We start from the raw sequence: 23310 nt of genomic DNA on the forward strand, positions 1-23310 counted from the left end.
GAAAGAAAAGAAAGAAAAGAAAGAAAAGAAAGAAAAGAAAGAAAAGAAAGAAAGAGAAAGGAAGGAAGGAAGAAAGGAAGAATTCCTGTTCTCAAGAAGCTTCTGCTCTATCAGAGGAAACATATAAATTTATACAAAATAAATATGAGGTAGCTAGGGAAGGAAGGCAGGCACTTGAAATTAAGGGAATCAGGAAAGGCTTCATTGCAGGATGTGGAACTTGAGCTGAATTGTAAAAAAAGAGAGAGATTCTATGAGGTGGGGGTGAAAGGGATGCATTCCAGTCTTGAACAACCAGCACAAAGGTGCAGAGATGAGAATGCTACAGAAATAGAAAGAAGGCCAGTTTGGCTGGACAATAGAGAGCAAAAAAGGAGAATAATGTACAAAAAGGATGTAAAGACACGTTGGGGAGAGGGTGCAAAGGTCTTTATAAAGCCGAATAATCTCAGAAAAAGAAATTGAATTAACCATAAATGAACTCCCAAGGGGAAAAAAAGCCAAGACCAGATGGATTCACAAGTGAATTCACTATCAAACCTTCAAAAAATAAAGTCTGATATTACATGAACTGTGGCAAACATAGCAAAAGATGGATTCTACCAAATTCCTTCTATGATACAAATATGGTTTTGATATCTAAGCTAGGGAGAGACAAAATAGAAAAAGAAAACCATAGACCAATATCCCTAATGAACATTGATACAAAAATTTTAAATATTAGCAAAGAGACTGCAACAGACCTGCACAACTGGGCAACAGGTAGAGGCCAAAATTTGGGTCACAGATAGGTTAGACTAAAGACAGACTGAAGATGGATGGTTAGTTGCCACCAGTCGTGTGACAAACAGGAGACTGCGCAGTGGCAACCTTACATTTTTTGCTGGCCGCCCAAAATCCTGTGGTGGGCCATATGTTGTGCAGGCCTGGGCTACAACCATATACTATGACCAAGTGGGATTTATATCAGAAATGCAGGGTTGGTTTAATATTAGAAAAACTATAAAACTTAGTTAACCGTATTTATAACAAAAAACAAAAATCATGTGATTTTATTTATAGATGCAGAATTAGCATTAACAAACTACAACACCCATTTCTGTTAAAAAAATAAAAATAAAAAACACTAGAAAATACAAGAATAAATGGGCCTTCCTTAACACGATAAATAATATATCTCTAAAACCAAGAACCAGCATTATATATTAGAATCCTTTCCATTAAAATCAGAGATGAAACAAGGATATCCATTGTCACCAGTTCTATTTGACACAGTACTGGAAATATTGGCTATACCACCAAGACAGGAAAGAGAAATTGAGAAAATAAGCAGAGGTAAAATGAAACAAAATAATCACTTTTTTGCAGATGATATGATAGTATACTTGGAGCAACAATAACTTCAGCAGAGTTGAAGGACATAAAATAAATCCATACAAATCATCAGCCTTGTGCTATAATACAAATAAAAACCAGTAGAAAGAGCTAGAAAAAGAAATTCCATTTAAAATAATGACAGAACGTATTAAATGCTTGGGAGTCTACCTATCCCAAACTCACACAGGAACTCTGTAAACGCAACTATAAATTACTGTTTCATAGAAACAGACCTATTTGATAAAAATTTCTGGGAAAACTTGAAAGCCATATGGAAGAAATAAGAATTATACCTATACCTATATACCTTAAACCTATAAGATTTAGACAAAATAAGCTCCAAATGGACACATGACCTAGATATAAAAATTCACATAATAAACAAATTAGAAAAATGAGGAAGAAATTATCTGTCAGATCTTGGGGTAGGAGGTAGATTCATGATCCAACAAGGGGTAGAAAGAATCACAAAAGATAAACTCAATAGTTTTGTTTATGTAAAATAAAAAGTTTTTTGCAAAAACAAATCTAATACAACTAAGATTAGTAGGGAAACAAACAGGTAAAAAGCTGTGAAGCTTGTTTCTCTGATAAAGTTTTCATTTTCAAAATAAATGAAGAACTAATTCAAATTTTAAGAACTTTTCTCAATTGATAAATGGCTTAAGGATATGAACAAACAGTTTTAAAAGGAAGAAACTCAGGTTATTTATAGTATATGAAAAAAATGCCCCACAGCTAGGTGGCGCAGTGGATAGAGTACCAGCCCTTAAGTCAGAGGGACCTGAGTTCAAATCTAGCCTCAGACCAAACACTTGCCGCTTACTAGCTGTGTGACCCTGGGCAAGTCACTTAACCCCAATTGCCTCAAAAAGAAAAAAAAAATGCCCCAAATCATTAATCATTAGAGAAATGCAAATTAAAGTCATCCTGAGGTTCTACCTCACACCTATCAGGGTGGTAAAGATCATGAAAAAAAATAAAATGACCAGTGTTGGAGGGTCTGTGGGAAAGCAGGGAGCTGTGAATGAGTCCAGCCATTCTGGAAAGTGTTTTTTGATTATGCCCCCAAAGTTCCTAAACTGTGCATGCCTTTGACCCAGCTATGCCACTGCTAGGTTTATAGACTAAAGAGATAAAAGAAAAAGGAAAAGATCCTCTGTGTGCAAAATATTTCTAGCAGTTCCTTTCGTGGTCACCAAAAAAAAAAAAAAAAACAAAAAACAAACCAAAAACAGAAAAAAAAAACTAACTCTGAAAACTAGGGGTTTCCCTAGGTGAATGACTGACCAAGTTATCATCCTTGAACACTTTGGAGTCTTATTGTGGTAAAAGAAATTAGAAAAAAAGGTGGTTTCAAAGAGACATGAAAGGACTTGTAAGTCCTTATGAAAAATCCAGTGAGCAGAACTTGAACAATTTGTACTACAATATCAATATTATAAAATTGAACAACCTGGCAAGACTTAAGAACACTTATTAACTGAATGATTAACTGTGATTCCAAAGGATTGCCCATCTCATGACAGAGAGATGATGAACTAATATGCAAAATAAGAGATATTTTTCCTCCTTCCTTCCTTTCTTCCTTCCCTCCTTCTTTCCCTTCCTCCTTCCTTCCTTTCCTTCTTTCTTTTTCTTCCTTTCTCTTTCTTTCTTCCTTCTTTCCTTCCTTCCTTTCTTCCTTTCTTTCTTGTGGGTGAGAGGAGGTCAGGAGAGAAAAAAAAATGGATGCTCAATAATTGAAAAAAAAAAAACCATTTTTAAACCAAACAAAGGAATTGATCTTTTATTCTAGAGGCAATGGGGAGGCAGCGGAGTTTTTTGAACAACATGGTTAGATCTGTACTTAAGGAAAATCACTTTGGCTGCTGTGTAGATGATAGATTGGAAGAAGTGACACGAGGCAAGAAGGACAATTGGGAGACCATGACAATAGTCTAAGTGAGAGGTGATGGGGCCCTGACCTAGGGCGGTGTCTGTGTGGCTCAAGGTCTGAAATATCCTGTCGAGGTAGAAGCAGCGAGATTCAGCCATTGATTGGCTGTGTGAGGTGAGAGTGAGCAGTCAGGGATAAAGCTGAGACTATCCTGGGAGTCTGGAAGGATGGTGGTACCTGGGACAGAAATAAGGAAGGTAGATTCTTTATAAAGATAGATTGGGATGGAGGGAAAGATGATAAATTCTCTTTTGACATGTCGAGTTTCATAAATACTTCCAGGACTCTTAATTTTTGTCCTCCTAGGCAACTCTCTGACTATAAATTTCAAAGCTTAGACTGGTCTACGTTGGTAAAAGGAGTTTACTCATCGAGGGTTTTTCTATACCAACAATCTTATAGGTCTGAGCTAACTGATTGACTAAATGAATGAATGAATGAGCAAATGAAAGCTTGCAAAGCATTTTCCTCGCAACTCCATGAGCTAGCTAGTGCAAATATTATTATTCCCATTTAATTTTTATTACTCTTTATTTTTAAAAATGGGGTTTTTTTGCAAGGCAATTGGGGTTAAGTGACTTGCCCAGAGTCACACAGTTGGTAAGTATCAAGCATCTGAGGCTGGATTTGAACTCAGGTCCTCCTGACTCCAGCGCTGGTGCTCTTTCCACCGCGTTACCTAGCTACCCCTAAAAATGTTCCTTTGATGTCTTCTATTTTGATGTCAGTGATGGAGCACCTTACCTCCCTTATAACAAGTTTATTACCATTTTATAGATCACTTACTCAGATCACATTGGCTAGTAAAGGTCACAGCTAAGACTTAAGTCTTCCCATGCCAACAATGATGCTCCTTACCCTGACAAGCAGCTTGATCCAAATGACCATCAGTAATCACAAGATGTTTGAAGATACATCATTTCTCTCCTTTCCTTTTCAGGCCGTGGGCTTCTAAGAACCTACCTCCAAAATGCAGCAAGGACAACCAATGGTAGTGGTGACTCAGCCCCAGGGTGGCGCCTACCCCCAAAACTCCAACTGGCAGACAGGTCTTCTAGATTGTTGCAGCGACTGTGGAGTCTGTAAGTCCTGATGCCAAGTTAATACTGAATGTGATTGATATAAAATCAAATTTCCAATCACCCTTTTGCATTCTTCTGTCTCTATACAGCATGTTCCAAACGCTATCCATCAATCCTAGTCAATATGATGCTGCCTTTTTTAAGCACATAGTAGTGGTCACCAAATGATTTATACACCTTGTACTTGTCAATGAGTAATCTTACTCCTGTGTAATCTAGGACTTGAGGTCATTTGCATAAGACTCTACTCAATGGTGGAGAATGGTAACTGAGCTCTCTCCTCTCCCAAGTTCTCACTGTGACCCTCACACAAAGCAACCAAATGAATTGAATTATGATTCCCTCCCAATGAGGAAAGTCTTATGCAAATAAGCTTGACCCCCAGATTATATTGGAATATATTTCAAAACTGAGATAACAAAGACGTATCTGCTTTATTCTATCACTGATAAGTCTGCATGTTTGTAATTAGATCTAAAGTTCATTTTCTTTCATTTTTATTAAATAAAATATCATCAATCAATAAAGAAGCATTTTTAAAATACCTACTATGTGTCAGAAACTAGATTTCTGTACTAGGTTCTAGGTTGTATGTACTAGGTATCAAAAATTCTAGGTTATATGTACTAGGTACATACAAAATCAAAAATTTAGCTTAAATGTCTACCAGGGAAAATGACATGTACACACATATACATATAGTATATGCTATTTAAATAAAAATTAATCTTAGATTAATTAATTTAAATTAACTTAGTTAAAATAATTAATTAATTAATTTGAAGAAAAAGCGGCTTGAAAAGGCCTCACAAAAGAGGTGGCATTTGAAAGAGCTAGGGATTCGGTCTCGGAAGTGAAATTGAGTAGGGAAGGAGATTGCCCATCCTGAAGCCAGAGGCAGGAGATGGAAAGTCATATGTGAGGAGGCTGCTCTAGCTACTTCTAAACACATATCAAAACCCCTACACAAAAATCAGCTAGGTTACTTTATAGCGATACCAAAATGTAGGAGAAATGTCAGAAGACAACGTCAAAAGACCTGGGTCTAGCTCTGACACTTACTAGTTATATAAAGTGGGCAAATCACCTAGCCCCTTTAATTGAGTACATTGTTTGTTTTTGTTTACCCTTCTGGCATAGCCCAGATAACCCTGCCACCTGGTCTGATCAACCTTCACTTATGAGTTGGAAAAGGAAATGGAAAACCACCCCAGTATCTTTGCCAAGAAAACCCCAAACAGGGTCATGAAGAGTCAGACATGACTGAAATGACTCAACAGCAGCAAAGTGCTAGATAAATGCGAGCTATTTTTAAGAGTCAAGATTCAAATCCAATGACTATTTCCTTTTCAAGTCATCTCTCCCTCAAATTCTTAGCTTTCGAATTTTGATCCTCATTTTACTATCACTGCTTGTTTTTTCAATGACCCTAATAGGAGGTGTGACTTAGAAGCTACAATTGGCTTATCACACTATCCACCCTGGTGGCACCTTGAGTCATTCTTTCCTTTCTAGTTGTATTCTAGATTATCTGGTTGAAGCCTCAATTCCTTAGTCAATTTGAATTGTTAATGGTCCTGCCTTGTTCTCCTGAGACAATCAAATCTCAAGGAATGTCTCAATACGTTTTAAGGAAAAACTAGTCTAACTCGCATACAGAGAAAAGTTAGGATATTGCTCCTACCCCATTGTTGATGTGTAAATTTCACCTTTTTGGCTGCTTGCAAGATTTCTTTTTTGATTTGAAGCCCTGGGACTTGGGACCACATTTCTGGGTGAATAAAAACCGGAGCTCCTATCTGTCAGCATTCTTTGGTTTCTGTTGAGGGCCTGTGTCCATTATTTCTAGGCAACTTAATTGTATGAGGTAGTGGAATATGGTGCTCAATTTCTTTTTATGCGGGGAGGAAGGGAGGTCAATAATTCTTAGATTTTTGTTGTTTAGTTATTTTTCAGTTGTGTCTGACTTCATGACCCCATTTGGGGTTTTCTTGGCAAAGACACTGGAGGGGTTTGCCATTTCCTTCTCCAGCTCATTTTATAGAGGAGGAAACTGAGGCAAACAGGGTTAAATGACTTGCCCAAGGTCACTCAGCTAGTAAGTGTCCGAGGCCGGATTTGAACTCAGGAAGATGAGTCTTCCTGGCCCTGGGCCTGGCACTCTATCCACTGCACCATCTAGCTGCCCTATATAGGGCATCCAATCAATCCAAAACATCCAATCTGCAAGAAAAACCATTGAGGCAGAACTCTGAGCCAATAACCATTTATTAAAAGAACCTGGTGCTCTTAAGTGAATGGGATCTCAGACCTTCCTCACAATTTGAGACGCCTGTTTCCTCTAGGGAAGCACTTTCATAGTGCTTGCTAGCTGGACAATACAAGCGGAACAGGCCAAAAATACAGAGTCTGATTGGTGGATAAACCTTGCCCTTGGCTCTCCAGGAGGGTTTACACAAAATACAGATTCCCATTGGCTGACAGATAGACTTGGAGGCAGACCTGACTTTATCTTGACCTTCCAGGCTGGGCTGATAAGCAGATGGCAAAACCTCGGCATAAGCCCAGGGGCTGGTAGAAAGGCAGGCCGCAGCCCAGCAAGGAGGGTCACTCATTGGCCAAATGCTCGTAACCACCTCCTCATGTTGGACAATAAGGAGATAATGAAGGCTAGAGAGGTAATGAAATGGCCGGGGGACTTTCCATGTAATTGAGTCACATCTGTCACAGTAGGCTTGGTCCCCTGCTAGCAGGAGGAAAAAGGAACTTTACCTTTTCCTCTAACTAAATATATTGATAATTATAATGTTAATTGATTGACTATATGTATATTGATAACAGGTACAATATATTAATTGATTGACTAAAATTAAATATATATCGATTGGTTGGCTAATTTGATTGACTAAATGTACATTGATGGTAGGTATACTCTTTGATATATTAACAATTATTACCAGTCGTTACCTCTATAAAATCACTAGCTGATTAATACTGATTGGAGTGAAATAGGGGTCTAATCACCTATTTCACCTAATTAAGATAGCCTTGCAGAATTTTGCCCTATAGCTCTGTTGCTTTGGTTTGCAGAGATATGAAGGCTCCTAGTTATTGTGTTTTTTTTTTTAATTTTGCTTTATTCTTTGTTATTCCATGTTGGCATTTTCTCAATCTGCCTGAATCACTCTATTCCTCATAAATGACACAACCTTATTAAGATTTTACCACCACCTTTGCTACTTCATTAATTCTTAGGTTTCTCTTCTCAACAACATATGTGCCAAATCCATCCATCTACAATTAAGCCGCTGGACACACATTGGAAAGAAAATTGATTAGCGGCCATACTCAGGTTTCACATAAGCCATTTTGGACCAGTAGGGGAACACTCAACATTTTATTACTCATGCAGATCTTGTGAAAGTTCATTCATGCTAAATGGCCACGTTAAGACCAGGATGGGGAGATAGGGTGTACATGGTATGCGTTATAATATATTTTTTCCTCCCCTTCCTCCCACCAGTGGAATTAGCAGTTTCTCTTTAAAGGGCCTTGGAGAATTTGAGATTTAATTAAAAAAAAACAAACACCATAAAGTAACTCCTGCTTGTGGTTTCCTCCATGATTGCCAGGCCTCTGTGGGTTGTTTTGTACCCTGTGTCTCGCATGCCAAGTGGCTTCTGACCTGAATGAATGCTGCTTGTGTGGAACCAGCGTAGCCTTGAGAACCCTCTACCGGACCAGATACGGCATCCCTGTGAGTCCTCAGCCCTATGACCCCACCTAGAAGACAAATGGATATATGTGTTCCTGTTATTAGAAATCATGTTTTTGCGTTTTCTTTGTATTGTCGTGGTCCTCCCAGTGCTGGGAACATAGTAGACACTTAATAAATGCTTATTGATATAATTTGGCCTAGTAGGGGAGATCCTCAACCATCTGCAATCCATTGGCTGACCAGCAAGGTTGCCTCATCCTTCATTTCTTGTCCTGAATAAGAGAATTAAAATGGTGGGGAGAACTAGGACTATTCCTTTCAGCTTGACTCCTTTCTAGCTATTAGAATTCCCTTAGGGCAGGGACTCAAACTTTATTTTGTATGTCATGGGCCCCTCTGGCAATCTGACCACTTCTCAGAATGTTTTTAAATGTATACATAGGACTCAAGGAAAGCAATTATATTGAGTTTTCCAATTTATCTTTTTTAAACCAAGTTCATGGACCTCAAGTTAAGGACCCCTGCTTTGAGACATAATAAAATGCCTTGTATTTAACAATCTCTGCACTGACTCTGTGCATCCTATTTGTGCATATAATGCACATTATATATTATTTCACCAATTATATTAGTCTCACTCTGTGCAGTACTGGTACAAATAAACATGAGGTATTTATTCTATAGTAATTGGGATGGGGGTGGAGTGGAAAGGGAAGGAATAAGCATTTATGTAGACCTACTAGGTGCCAGGTGCCGTGCTAAGAGCTTTACAAACATTATTTCGTTTTACCCGAACAACATCCCTGGGAGGTAGGTGTTATTATCCCCATTTTACAGTTGAGCAAACTGAGGCAGAGATTAAGTGACTTCCCCAGGGTCACACGGCCATCCGAGCCCAGGTTTGAATGTAAGTCTTCCTAACTTCAAGGTCAGCATGCTCTCCACTGGGCCACCTAGCTGCCTCTTAATTAACTGATATAGGTCATGTACTTTACCCACGTTCTTGATGCCCCATCTTGATGTGGAAGTGACCCAAGGATCTTTGCGGGCTGTGTCAGCAGAAGCTGGGAAGGCGCAAGTGTGAGTCCTATGACCTCTGCTCTGCCTGCTATCCATGGGCCAGTCTGGCTAAGCTCAGTCTGGTCACAAGATTTTGTGGATGCAACTCTTAAAGACCACCTACTGAATTATATGGATCTGCACCAGTGGGACAAAATTACAGGTCTTGGAAATAATGGAATATTTCTAATCCCATAAAGTATTAGAAAAATTAAACATAAAAAGGGAGATTCATATGAAAAAAAGGAAACCTCCCTTACTAAATTTTATGTGATTTTATCAAACTGGATTCACTATCCCAAGGATGTGTTTCTGGTTTTGCCTTCCTCACAGATCTGGGAACCATTTTAAAGCCATGAGCTTCACACACTTGGCACTTACTAACTAGTCCCTTCGCTCCGATTGCATCCAAAAACAAAACAAACAAAAATAAAAAATGAAAGCCGGGATCTTAATGATTTTTATTTGATTTTCCCTTCTTTCAACAGGGTTCCATCTGCAGTGACACCATGGTGACTTCATGTTGTATACTGTGTTCTCTTTGCCAACTTAAGAGGGACATTAATAAGAGGAAGCAAATGAATGCTTTCTGAAAAAGCTAATGGTGAGTCAATAGGACCCCATGGGTCTTTTAAGAACAACTTGGGACCTCTTAAATTTGGTGACTTTTTCAATCAAGAAAACTGTAAAGGCTGATTTCTTCACAGGAAAATAAATTTGGTTAAGTTTGGCACCCCATTTCAGTGGATGGGTACAACCCATTGGAATGGCTGAATTCCCAGCGGTCTACTCAGGATTTGGTCAATATGTTAATAATCATTTTCTAAGCACTTGCTGCATGTAAAGTCCTTTACCAGGTACCAAAAGGAGGTAAAATAAATGGGGTATTATCTCTGACTTTCAAGGGGTCAGACTAGAGTGACAATTGCGATATACCAGTATGTGTCAGCTTGAGATGGCTATAGATGTAGGCACTGGTCAAGGTGAAGTCCTACTTGGTGAGATTGAGTTCTAAATTGGATAAAGCAATCAATCATAATCTAACTGGCTCCCCTATGCAATGGAGCCAGTATCTAATGTCCTTAAAACATGGCTCTGTACACGTCACTTCCTTTCCCACTCAAGTTCACATTTCAAGAGGACAAAATCCAGCAGAGGATTTGGACTCAGAGGGCTCAAGTCTGAATCTTGAACCTCCGTGGGCCTCAATCGCCTCATTTGCAAAAATAAGGGGGTTAGATTAGAAGGCTGCTAAGGTCAATCTGATGAACAACTTACTAAGAGCCCACTACGTGTAAGACCCTGTGTTAGGCAGCAGGTATATTAAAACAAAGAAAAAAAGAGTCTCTGACTTCAAAAGGCTCACATCCTGCCAGTGGAAAGGATATATGAGTAAACACAAAAGTATATACAAAGTAAATACAAGTAACTCTTGTAGGGGATGGGCAAGCAGTGGGGGAAACATCAGTTAACAGCTTTTACTGAGCACTTGGCAAGCCCTATGCTTAAGTACTGGGGATAGAAAGAAAAGGCCAAAAGCACAAAGTTCCCTGGCCTCAAGGAGCTCACAGTCTAATAGAGGCACACAACATGCCCCAAAGATTGTATATACAAATATACACAGAGTAAAGTGGAAGTGATCTCAGAGGGAAGGCCTCCTGAGATTTGAACTGCCGTTTCAAACAAGACCACTTACGGAAGGCACTTGGGCCGAGCCTCAGGTTTTACAAGAGGTGGGAATGGGGAGGAAGGCCAGTCCTCAAGTCAGAGAAGAGTAACTAACTTGTTTTGATTGGAACATGGCGGTGAAAGGAAGCCACATAGAATCAGTCTGGAAAGATGGGGGGGAGGCAGCTCGTGAAAGGCCAAATAAAAAAATGCCAAATAAAGGAGTTTGTATTTTACTCCTGAGGCAAGAAGGAAGTCACTAAGGCATTTTCTTGGGCTTTGGGCAGATTTTGGCAGTTGAGGAGAGGATGGATTTAAGTGAAGAAAACCTGAAGGCAGGGAGGCCAATTAGGAGGCTAAGGAAAGAAGTGAGGAGGTCGCCTCACCACTTAGGCATTATTGATGCCAGAAATAAAAAGGAGGGGGTGGGAGAGCATTGAAACTTTTTTCTTTTAATGAAGAGAACAAGCAGAAGTTTAGAAGCAAATACAAAGGGAGGGAGGAAAAGAATTTGGAACTCAAAATATTCTTTAAAAAAAAAGTTAAAAATTGTTTTTACATGTAATTGGGAAAAAATGAAATATTATTTTAAAAAAAGAAATACAGATAAGTCTTGAAGGTTAATGTGTGGAATTTGCTATATACTTCTTTTACAAAAAGTGGCATGAAATGAGGAATTTGGTTTCGTATGCAATCTTGTTTTTGTGTTCCACTGGGTATATGAAGATTTTTTTTTTAAAGCTAATGGGACCACTTAGAGTGAGAAAGGGAAGAGGTGAGAGCTTAACTCTAATGACCTTCATCTTCTCAATAAAGTAAAAAATGAAAGGACCTGGGTTGGGTTTGGGATTTGGAAATAGAAAAGGTGTGTAACAAGAGGTGAGTACAAGAAAGAGACAGAGAAAATAGAGTCAGCAGGAGGAATGAGGACTCATTGGAAGTTAGGCAGCATGAACTGACAGTGGACCTAAGATTTTACATAGAGGAAATCACTCTCTGAACTGGCTTAAAGGAGGAAACTCCTTAGTATAGCTTAATTCTTGCTCATTTCTTTGGGCCACTGTCCTGTTCACTAAACTCTAAGCCTTTAAATGGACAAAAAATTGAAATAGGGGAGTTGAAGAGATAAGAATTAGAACAAGATTAAATTACAAGATTCTAATCCAGCTGTTCTTTGTCTTTGCAGATGAAGTTTGTGTTACTGATGAAGTCAATTGGCATCAGTTTTAACACCTGGAAAATCTATTTCTTTAAGTATTCCTCTAATTCTTGATCTTAAATTGCTACATGAATCATGACATGCTACATGACACGCCACGCCAGTGAAGCTCTTCTTATTTTATGTGAACATTTATTCCTGGGACCTTTTCCCAGGAAGCTTTCATCTGCGGCTCACTGCGACTCCTGTAACAATGCTTGATTTGTAACATGCGGCTTTTTTTTCTTTAGTGTAAAACAAATAAAGAGCATTCAAAATAAGATTTTCTGTGTACATATTTTATGTTAGTTAATACTAATTTTTATACTTTTCATTCACATTATTATAACAATTTGATTCTTAGAAATTTCAGTTTACTGCCAGTGAACTCTGGTCTATGAGTTACAAAGACTAAGGTTTTGCATCCTTCTGAGGAGATTTCTATAAATGACTTATTAATATTTTCATTCCATTTCCCTGGGGTCCTTATTTTAAAATATAGCTCTACTAATAATACACTGACTCCCCAAATCTCAAATGTAGCAATGGTTTTTTTTTAATATAATAAACATCTACACATATAAATAAGGAGTATGTAGCAATATGGTTTAATTTTTGATTAAAGAAAACTATTAGGAACAGATGTGAAGCTGTAGAAAAGGCATTTTTATCTTATGTAACTATAGAACACTGAAGAAGAAAAACTACTGAATCACTAAAACACAAAAAACCATTCACATTTGGCTCGCTCCCCTCTTTATTGGAAGATCTGAGAGGAATAAAGCACACATACAACATAGCACAAGGTAAAGAACTATAACAAATCTTTTAGTCACAGAGATTTCACTCCATCAATTTAAACAAAGGCCTTCAAAACAACTGCATTAGTCTGACAGACAGACACCCACCAAATAGGGGGACTAAGGATTTGGAAATCTGAAGTGTTCATTCATGCCATCTCCTCTTAAATAATGCTTCTTTAAATAGATTCTGTTTTAAGAGGACGCTGAAATGTGGAGGGTCGCAATACAGACTCTTTGGAGTTGTAGTGAAATTAATCTGTATGATCACGGAGACGCTGCAGATGCCATCAAAGTAGTGTTGAGTCACTGGGCCATCTGGGCCTCCATGGCCTGGGCCGTCCACTCTGGCGCTGTCTGGCTTATCTTCTCCAAAAGGTTATTCACTTGGAAACAAAGTGACTGAATTTGTTTGTCCCATGTTGGCAAAGCCTCACGGGCTAAAGGAAAAGAGACAAAACACAAAGACTCCATTAATCTGTAGTACTTCTACCTAGGAGGGCAGGGATGGAGACAAGACTTGGAACTTCACTGGTTTAAGACAGAGATATGGGCCTCACTGCTCAGAAGAGCGCAGGACCCAGATTATGATGTAATTGGGAAATGTCTTAACCAATTAAATACAAATAAAAAGCAACATAAATAATACTAAGTTGTGGTTTTCTAAGTGACTGTGCCCACAAGGATCCATTTCTACCCAGTCTAAGGGCCTTCTGGACACTCCCCCCATCCATGTACACTGGCATCTGCTTTGTGATTTACAGTCTTGGGGGTTGCCCAGGGGCACACAGCCAGGAGAGCTCTCAGGCAGGACATGCACCCAGGTCTTCCCGACTTCAGGGCAGCTCGCTCCCTCCATTACATGAAGCTGCCTCTGGGTCAAACCAAGACTACAGGTCCAGGGTCAGACCTCCTCTACAATTTCTTTTAAAACAAAAATATCTCCTTGTAAAAGAGTAAGTTAATTATGAAACACTCATTAAGAAGAGTATAAAAATGTACCACAGAAGCAAAAAAGCACCCAGATGATTACTATTCTCAGAAAATTACCATAATTATTGGACAGTGTCACTTATAAGAGCACAATGTCACTGTGTGACAGTCTTGTTATGAATAGAGTTACTGCCACCTACTGGGGAAAGACATTCTCTTGTCATGTGTCCGCTTCAACCAACAGCTACTGAATTGCATTTTGACAACAGCAATAATAAAGTGATAAATGCTTACTTTCAAAATGAACTATTCCATCAATCTGATCAATAAATCCATTCATCCGGCCTTCAGTAATCATCTGAGACGCTATCTTTTCTGCCTGGAAAACATCAGTGACAGAATCTCAGAAGGCTCTCAGAGCTGGCAGAAGGCCACCCCCCCCCCCCCCCCCCCCCCCCGGAAGGACAGACGAGACTCGAGGCACCACCCAGACCCAGGTTCTGCTTGGACACTTCTAACAAGCACAGCCTACACCCTCTGGAGGCAGGCCGGCCCTTCCCATAACAGGGAATTCCAGGGAAGTCAAATTCAATACTGAATAAGAGTAACTTTTCTTTTCACAACCATAAGTGTAATTTAAGACTTAAGAAGTCTGAATAAAGAAAAATATAAACTTAAAGTGGGGTTTATGGATTTTTTTTTTAAAGCACTAAGTAGTCTACAATCTCTGTTCCTTATTTTCCTAAAGTGAAAACGCATCTAAGAGAAGTGTGGAAAACCACACTCAGAATTCAACCACTGGCCATTTCACTAAATCTCCACATTGTCCAAATAGCAACAAGATAACAGGGGACTTAGGGAAGATGATTCACCTCTTCTGGGGTTTAGATGAGAAGGAAGGAGGGGAATAAGCATTTCTACAACTCCGACCATTAGCTTGTGGTCCTCTCAACAACCCTGCAAGGTAAGTGCTGTTACCCCCAATTTACAGTTGAGGAAACTGAGGCAAACAGAGGTTAAGGGACTCGCCCAGGGTCGTACACTAAGGGTCTGAGGCCGAATTTGACCTTGGGTCTTCTTGCCTGTAGGCTCAGCTCTCTGTCCACCAGGGGCCTCTATGTATCTCCTACATAGAAATGCCTGAGAAGAGGCATCCTTCTGGGAAAAACTAAAATACCAGGGAGTGACAAAGGTAACAAATATCTGGCCGCTACCATGTGAGGCAGAGAAAAACAGTTTTGTTTACAGAAAGAAAGGTGTCCTTCAACTCTCACCAAAAATTCTGGGAGACAGTCAGGATGTGGATTATTCACCAGGTTCCTTACAAGTTCTAACTTTTTCTGATCATATATGAGAACTGCCCAGATCAGACAGGAGAAAAGCCAAAGTTCAATGTTCTCTTCTATTTTCACTGTTTTAGAGCCTCTCTGTGTATACACACGCACACATCTACATATATGTGTATCTATATGTGTGTATATATCTCACACACTTGTTGTTTGTTATTACAAACGTAAACATCAAAACTGCTTATGACTTTTTCTAATTCTATCTGGAATTAGCCATTTAGACTCACACTAGCTGTGGGCTACTAACAGAAGGTGGAGGGGGAGGGTTAGGAAAAGGGATAGGCTTCAGAACTTTTGCTTATTAGCTGACTTTCCAACATGAAAAGTAAACAGAAACCAATATGGGTATATGGCCATATATCTACATACATGTAAAGGAAGAATGAAGTTTGGTGAGTAACACGGCAAGTAGTCACTTAGGATACTTCCCGTTCTCTCTATGGCTAGGGCTTAGAAAGTGTAACCATTAAACATGACCTGCTAATTAATTACTACCAGCGGTAATTACTAGAAGAGGTGTTTGGGTTTTTTCTTGACAATCTCAAGATCCTCCACACACACGTTATTACCAACTTATTGTCTCTTGAACATTCGCACACCTGAGATCCTCATTTTTGTTTTTTTTTGCTTTTCAGTGAGGCAGTTGGGGTTAAGTGACTTACTTGCCCAGGGTCACACAGCTAATAAGTGTCAAGTGTCTGAGGCCAGATTTGCACTCAGGTCCTCCTGACTCCAAGGCCGGAGCTCTATCCGCTGAACCACTGAGCTGCCCCCTGAGAGCCTCATTTTTAAGACATTCTGAGGACAAAATTAAATGACCTAGCAAGGAGAGTTAATGATCTAAGTTAAATCAAGGGGGAAAGTTATCACAACATACTCAAGAGCAGGAATTCTTAACCTAGGATTTCAGGGAGTCTTGAGCTTGAATAGGAAAACATTTACATCTTTATCTGCATTAATCTAAGTGAAATTCAGCATTTCCTTCACTTATGTGTAGGCAACAAAACATTATTCTGAAAGGGGTCTATAAGCTTCACCTACAGGGAGCTAGGTAGCACTGTGGATAGTCAAACTTATGAGCTGTGTGAATCTGGGCAAGTAACCTAACCCCTGGCCTGCCTAAGTTTTCTCAACTATAAAATGGGTGTGATAATACCACCTGGCTGTTGTGAGCAGCCAATGAGATATTATCTCTACGATCCTTTCCTTGCAAACCTTCCAGTGTTATACAAATGCTGTTTGTTTATTTTTTACCAGATCACACAACGAAAGCTAGGAATCCTTGTTCTAGGGTATCATTTTACTCTTTGCAATTGCCAAATTATAGAACATTAAAATACACACGCTTCCATTTTAGGTTACCCTTGTTACCAAATACAATTCTTTCAGAAATCACTTCAGCCCTCTGCTACAGCATGTAAGCCAGCCCCCACTCTGCATGTCCTCAGGCTCTCCCCACCCCCTCTCAGTTCTCAGGAGCTGTAAGCCATCTTTATCCTCTTCCCTCCTGCCCCCAAACTGCACACGCCCCACTTCTAGAAGAAGGCTCTCAAAGAATTGATCTAACCAGGTCATTCCCTGGTTCGGAAATCTCCAGAGGCTTCCTGTGACCAAGCCCCACACTAGTCCATTCCAGCATGAATCGATTCTATCTACCACACATGTTCTACTGCAGGGCTGTTAACAGTCAGGTGGATAAAGAGACACTTGATCATCTGAGGAAGCAGATGGCTCCCGAAAGGCTTCCTGTAAGAGGAGGGAACGCACGACAAGCCGAACTGAAGAAGCCGGGGGGGGGGGGGGGGGTTCCTCAGATGGTAGGGGGGGGGGGGGGGGGGCGGACCGTTACCAGAAGTGCGGGGGGGGGGGGGGGGGGGGGGGGGGGAAGAATGCACAGAAGGGGCAGAGTCTGTACAAGGCACCAACACAAACACGGAACGGAGCCTGAGTCTAAGGAACAGAGAGCAGGCTAGCTGGGGCAGGAATGATGGGATCATAATATGGCTACAGAAAAATGGTTACATCAGCTTAGGTGGAGGATGTATTGGAAAAGGGAGAAAATGGAAGCTGGGAATCCAATCAGGAGGACGCTGCCACAGTCTAGGAGAGAGGTGATGAGGGCTTGAATTAAGGTGGTGGTTATGGGAGGGGAAGGGAATAGATGCTTCTGACGTTGTGGAAGCAGAATTCACAAGCCTTGGCAACAGGCTGGACGTGGGTGGTAGGGAGAGGGGTGAGCCCACCAAGACTCCAAGGCTGAGAACCCAGGTGCCTCTAAGTGGGTGATGCATGAAGGGACAGAAAGAGAAGGGGCTTTATTTTGCACACGTGGAGCTTGAGTCCTACCTAAGAGGAGGCACAGGGCTGGATCGGCAAGTCATCTGTGTAGAATGACGACTGCTGAGGTCACCAAGAGAAAGGAAGAGAGCCTCGTGGAATGCCCACGATTAGAAAGCAGGACAGTGTTTATGACTCAGGCGCTGGGGACAAAGAAGCAGCAGTCAGACAGGGAGGAGGAGAGCAAGGGGAGAACAAAATGAAACCTCAGGGAGGACACAACCTGCTGCAAAGAGGCCTAGAAGGATGAGAAAGGCTGCTGGATTTAGCAACGAATCACACCCTGGTAACCACTGGAGGGGGAGTTTCACCTAAGCAATGAGGTCTGAAGTCAAATGGAAACAGGTTAAGGAGAAAAAGGAGACTCAAGCTGTGAATGAGAGATTGGATAAAAGCAGCATGAAGAATGCTACAGTCAAGTAAAGATTACTCAAGGATGGAGAGAGGCCCGAGCATGTTTACAGGTGGCCGAGGAGCCAGCAGACAGAGAGACTGACAATTAGGCACAGACAAAACAAAACTGAAAGGGCAAACTGCTAGAATAGACAGAGCAGGAAGGAATCAAAGGCACAGGTAGCGGGGCTGGCGCGGTGAGAAGGGCCACCGCCTCCTCAGAGACGAGATCAAAGGTGGAAAGAAGGGAGATGATGTGAAGGGTCTGTGAGGAGGAAGGGAAATTCACGAGGCAACGTGACGAACCGATCAGCAAAAAAGTAAAGCGCTGCGAGAGGCCGGCTGACGCAAGACAACGCAAGTGTGGTGCACTTCTTCCTCCAGCGCCATTCAGGAGCACGAGAAAAGGCAGCCAAGGCCAGAACACAGGCTCCGAGTGTGGCGACGCACCAGGGCACCAGGGCAAAAGGACAAAAAAAACGGGAGAGGTTAAGGCTGCAAAAGGTAGAGATGCGTGGAAAGGGAAGCTCGGTCAGGAAAAGGTCCTGGGGGAGCACTGAGGCACAAGGACACACAGCAGACAGACAGAGGAACTCCATGAGTTCTGTGTCGCTGTGCTGGGATCCCCATGAACATAACAAGACCACGAGACTTCGAGGAGGAGGAGGAAGGCCTAATTGTCCCGTTTCATCCCCCATTCATCCCATGCAAGCCCCCAGGCTCCAGCTAAACTAACCGGCCTCTTCTGGGGATAGGGTCCCCGCCTTTCTGCCTTGGCTTGTGTGATCCCCTCCACCTTCCCCAGTCTACCCACAAGTCTGTGCTGTAGCTGCCCGTCCTTCAAGGCCAAACCAAACGTCGCCTCTTCCAGGGATCATGCCCCGATTTTCCCTTTCTTTGAACTTCCTCAGCCCTCTGCTTGTACCTCTTCAGATACCCAACCTATTCTGCCATTTGCCACAGTTATTCATCTATGCTCATGCATATCTGCCCCGATTAGGAGCTTCCTCAGGACACAGGCTGCTTTATTCATCTCCGTAAATTCTCCAGCATCTGGTACGTTCAATGGATGCTCAATGACCAACAAATGAATTCTAACATTCTGACTACTATTTGGTATCAAACATAAGAAAATACCTTAGCTGCGGGGATCTCTAACAGAGCTCCGAGCTCTTCAAATGTAATATTATTATATAACTTGCTTGCAGACAACAAATTGTGTTCAATGACAGCTCTGTCCAAGATGCTGGAACCTTATGTAAAGTTAAACAGACAATGATAAGTTCTCCACCAATTCTGCTCTGCGTTCCAAATTACATTAATTTCTTTGCAGGTAATACTTATACCATTATGTGTATTATCCTTCCAACCACACAAAAAAGGTCAGTTTGGGCTGAGTCAACACAAAGTGACTTTAGCAAAATATAAGTTCTGAATTCAATCAAGTGGAACTAGTTTTGAAAAAAAAAAAACAAAAGAAAAACAAAACGCTAATTCACTGAATGAATTCAACTTTTGGAGTTTCTTAAAACTAAGGTTATACCTTCTTACCTTTCAAAAGTGGGAAAAAATGATTGAACATTCTCCAAGGTAAGAGTAAAGGTAACTAAAAAGAGTATCTTTTTTAAAAAATGACTGTTTACCTTTAAAAGTGGTAATGAAAAGAATACAACCAATTTGAGCTAGAAATACTATTGCAGGCATTTGCTGATTAGTAAAGATTTTGTCTACACAGCCTACATTCCAAATAAATAAAATGTAACTAAAAATGCAAACAAATTTGGTTGATATATATATGTAAAATCAAACTTATTGCCGTGTTTTTTCAGGCATCCAGTTACTTCAGTCATGACTAATCCCAGCCACAGAATCTCAGAGCTTGGCAGAAGCTCAGAGACGGTCCAGCGCATAACCGACTATGGAGTGCCTCTACCACATCCCTGACAAGTGGTCATCAGGGCTTTGCTGAGAGATCTCTGGTCAAGGGGGGAACGCATTTCCCTTGCACAGGGACTGTCCAAGGGAATTACTGAGTAAAGAAAACTTTTCAATGTTTCTCTAGCTTCCAAGTGGGGAAAATGTAAGACTATTCAATCAATAATCCATAAAAACTGAAGAACAATATACACAAAATGGAGCTTTCATTGGCTGTTGGGTTTTTAAAGGCATTGACTGGTCTACTGTCTCTGGTCCTCGTTTTCCTGAAAAGGATATCAGCAAAAAGTCAAATAGAAGGGGTCTATGAAAATCAGAAGCGTAGGAAAAAATACACTCAGAAGCCAATCACAGGTGCTTTACTAAATCTCCACAGTGCCAAAGTCACTACTGGGTAACAGGGAACCTAGGAAAGATGACACTCTTCTTCTTAGATTTTAGAGCCCCCTAAGAAGAGGTTTAGATTAGACAAAATAGGGGCAGCCAGGTGGTGCAGTGGACAGAGCACTGGCCCTGGAGTCAGAAGGACCTGAGTTCAAATCCAGCCTCAGACATAACACTCACTAGCTGTGTGACTCTGGGCAAGTCACTTAACCCCAATTGTCACACACACACACACACAAAAAAAAACATTAGAAAAAATATGCCCAGGAGTAACAAAAAGTTAGCCCACTGTTATGTGAGGGCAGCTAAAAAATACCGTTTTGCATCTACAAAAAGAAAGATCTTATTTAACCCTCACAAAAAATTAAGTTAGAATACGGATTATCATCTCAATTTTAAAGTTGACAAAACTGAGACAAAAGATGTGTAGTGCCTCACCCAAAGTCACATTGCTGATCAGTGCCAGAGCTAAGACGAGATCACTGATCTTTCCCCTCGATCACACTGTCTCTTAAGAGCAGTTTAAAGCAGGCCAGAAAAAAGAGGATCATTATCAATAAGGACTAAAATAAAAGAGTACAAACACTGTAATACTGGAAAATAAGTGGGAATTGGGGCGATTTCATTCTGGCCTTGCCCCTTCCTCTACGTGGTGGTGCTCAAATGATAACGTTGTACTTCATTTTTCTCCATATAAAACAATATTAATAAAATCTGTGCTCATACTGATACATGATGTTTGAGGATAATCACAATGCTATTAAGTACTTTGCTTCAAGGTATGGGAAAGTAGGCACTTCTCTTGCAAATGGCATCCAAAAATCTACTGGCCTGCAAAAATTTTCCCTAATAGAATTAACTTTGCATCTAAGACATGCAACACTTTAAACAGTATGAGCTGTATGACATATAAATTAAAATTATGATTAAAGCAGTCTATAATTAATATTACCTAACACCTACTAGCCTAGAAATATTAAAAGGCTCACAGGAACAGGACACTTATGAAGCTGGATTATCAGTATCACTACTATTCATAAACTCTATACCATCAGCTGTAGTTGCTTTTTGGTGAGGCATCAACATAGCAGCAAATTCTTGAAGCTGATTTCCTCTAATAATCCTATCTAGATACATCTTCTCCAGGATTCCATAGGCTGCCAGCTGCTGACACCTTTCATCCTTAAAAAGAGTGGCTAGCATTCGAGAGCGCTGTTGTCCTAGAGAAACGAACAAGAACATCACCGACACACTTCTCTAGCAGAAAACTTAATATTCATGCCTTTAAGCAATAATAAACTATGTGGACTTTGATAATATAGCTCTTAAAAACCAGACTACTGGCTTTGAGTTAAATGTCTAGCCCAAATATTTTAATGTCATATCTTAAACAAACACAGACCAAGATTAACAAATTTCAGAATTATTTCAAAAGTCATGTTTAGGGTTACTAAAACTTACGCGTATCAATTCCTTTTTCATTTTACTGAATTAAAGTGATTATATTATGTAGGTTAGTATAAACAGCTTTCTAAAAGCATATGTTAACTGTATTATTTACTGTATGGGAGATATGAATGGAAGGCCTAGAATTGAGGCCTGCAACGAAAATATAAACGCTTCAAAGCAGCACAATGATTACAATTTTGCCGCCCAAGTGAGGCAGACTCAGTTTTTCTCTGGGCATGCCTTTTTTGTTACACTCATTTTTATGTCACTTCATTACTTTTTAAAATTCACAAAGCATTTGCCCAGAGATGATCTTATTTAATCTCACAGTAACCTTGTGAAGAATATAGGAATCACTCCATTTCACAGATGAAGGAAATCAATCTCTGAGACAGCAAGTGACTTGATCCTGCTAGGAAGTGGTAAATTTGGGGCTCTTTGCAGTATGGCCAGGCACCGTGTTCAAGTACCAGTGAGGGATGTGTGCAAGAGTTATTAACATAAGTGTATACTTAGAAATAGGATATTAAAGAAAATAGCAATTACTCAGTACACTGACCTCCCTTTTGTCTGTTAAAACACTTAACTTTTATCTCCCCCAAATACTAAGCACCCACAAATAGACGATTCTAACTTACCAAAGTTGGTAGTTATTAAAAAGAGTCATCCTTTGATCCATGGGATTCAGATAGTGACAACGTATTTACCTGCTGATGCTAAGATGGTACAGTGCAAAGCATGTTTTAGGGCCTCTAGTCTCTCACTTTCATGGACTATCGTCTTATATGAGAGCTCATTGTATCTTTGGGCAGCTTCGATGAACTTTCTTCTATAATCAAGAACACGAGCATAGCACACCTGCAGCAGCAAGAGTAGGTCTAAATTAGCAAAAATAAAAAATCAAAGGGTCAATGGACCTCCTTCCACATCCGTATGGTCAAATGGTCTGTGCCCTTTGGGTGTTGTGGAGCCCTGAGCGGAAGTCTGGGAAAGCTCATTATCTCCCTCCTTAGAATGACATCTTACAACGCGTAAAATGAAATACAAAGGACTCCAAAGGCAACCAACTCTACTGAAATCCATTTACCAAAATATTACAAAAGCCAAGCTCCCAGATGCCAGATTAAGAAGCCCTGCTCTAGTCCAACCAATAATTAAACAGGAATCCTCTCTAAAACATATCCCACTATCACCACTTTGCTTGAAACATTACTGTGCACAGGATGCTGCAGTAGGGAGGGAGGAAAGGAAGAAGAGAGAAACGAAGGAAAGAGGAAGGGAGGAAGAGACAGAGGAAGGGAGGCATAGAGGAGAGAAGGAAGGAGGAAGGGAGGGAAGGAAGGAAAAGGAGAGACACTGGCGGATCAGCTTGCCCTCTTGGGGTCCTGTGGTGGAGATCATCTGCAGACCCTTTAATATCAAAACCTTCTCCCACTACATTCTTTGATTTCTGCATGCTGTTCTCATGTACTCATAATCACATTTTACATATCTCTTCACCCTTTCACTTTGCAGCTGGAGCCCTGACAAGACTGAAAAAGGTATCAACAATTACAATTTATACATCAGCAAAAAAACCCTCAAAAAACACCAACATGGATCTCTGGCTTTCTTACTGTGACCTGAGGCTTGCTGATTCCTGGCTAACTTTTCCAAAGGGGTGGACTTAGCAAATTCAGAACATGTCCA

The 23310-nt window shown here is 40.5% G+C and overlaps 2 protein-coding genes across 3 annotated transcripts in view; one reads left to right on the top strand and one right to left on the bottom strand.

Moving 5' to 3' along the window:
* PLAC8 (placenta specific 8) overlaps positions 1-12324 on the top strand; it is a 23571-nt gene extending 11247 nt beyond the window's left edge. For both annotated transcript variants that reach the window (XM_027854525.1, XM_027854524.1), the window contains 4 exons: positions 4257-4398; positions 8031-8155; positions 9664-9779; positions 12030-12324. In XM_027854525.1, coding sequence (XP_027710326.1) covers positions 4287-4398; positions 8031-8155; positions 9664-9768 — 342 coding nt within the window. In that variant the 5' untranslated portion in view covers positions 4257-4286 and the 3' untranslated portion in view covers positions 9769-9779; positions 12030-12324. The remainder of the gene's footprint in view (positions 1-4256; positions 4399-8030; positions 8156-9663; positions 9780-12029) is intronic.
* Positions 12325-12626: 302 nt separating this feature from the next.
* COPS4 (COP9 signalosome subunit 4) overlaps positions 12627-23310 on the bottom strand; it is a 30407-nt gene continuing 19723 nt past the window's right edge. The window contains exons 6-10 of the mRNA XM_027854523.1: positions 22329-22479; positions 21222-21392; positions 18991-19106; positions 14069-14153; positions 12627-13281 (exon numbers count right to left, since the gene is read on the bottom strand). Of these exons, the coding sequence (XP_027710324.1) occupies positions 13148-13281; positions 14069-14153; positions 18991-19106; positions 21222-21392; positions 22329-22479 (657 nt within the window). The 3' untranslated portion in view covers positions 12627-13147. The remainder of the gene's footprint in view (positions 13282-14068; positions 14154-18990; positions 19107-21221; positions 21393-22328; positions 22480-23310) is intronic.

The sequence above is a fragment of the Vombatus ursinus genome, unplaced genomic scaffold, assembly GCF_900497805.2.
Source record: "Vombatus ursinus unplaced genomic scaffold, bare-nosed wombat genome assembly UNPS02010461.1, whole genome shotgun sequence".
NCBI lineage: Eukaryota > Metazoa > Chordata > Mammalia > Diprotodontia > Vombatidae > Vombatus > Vombatus ursinus.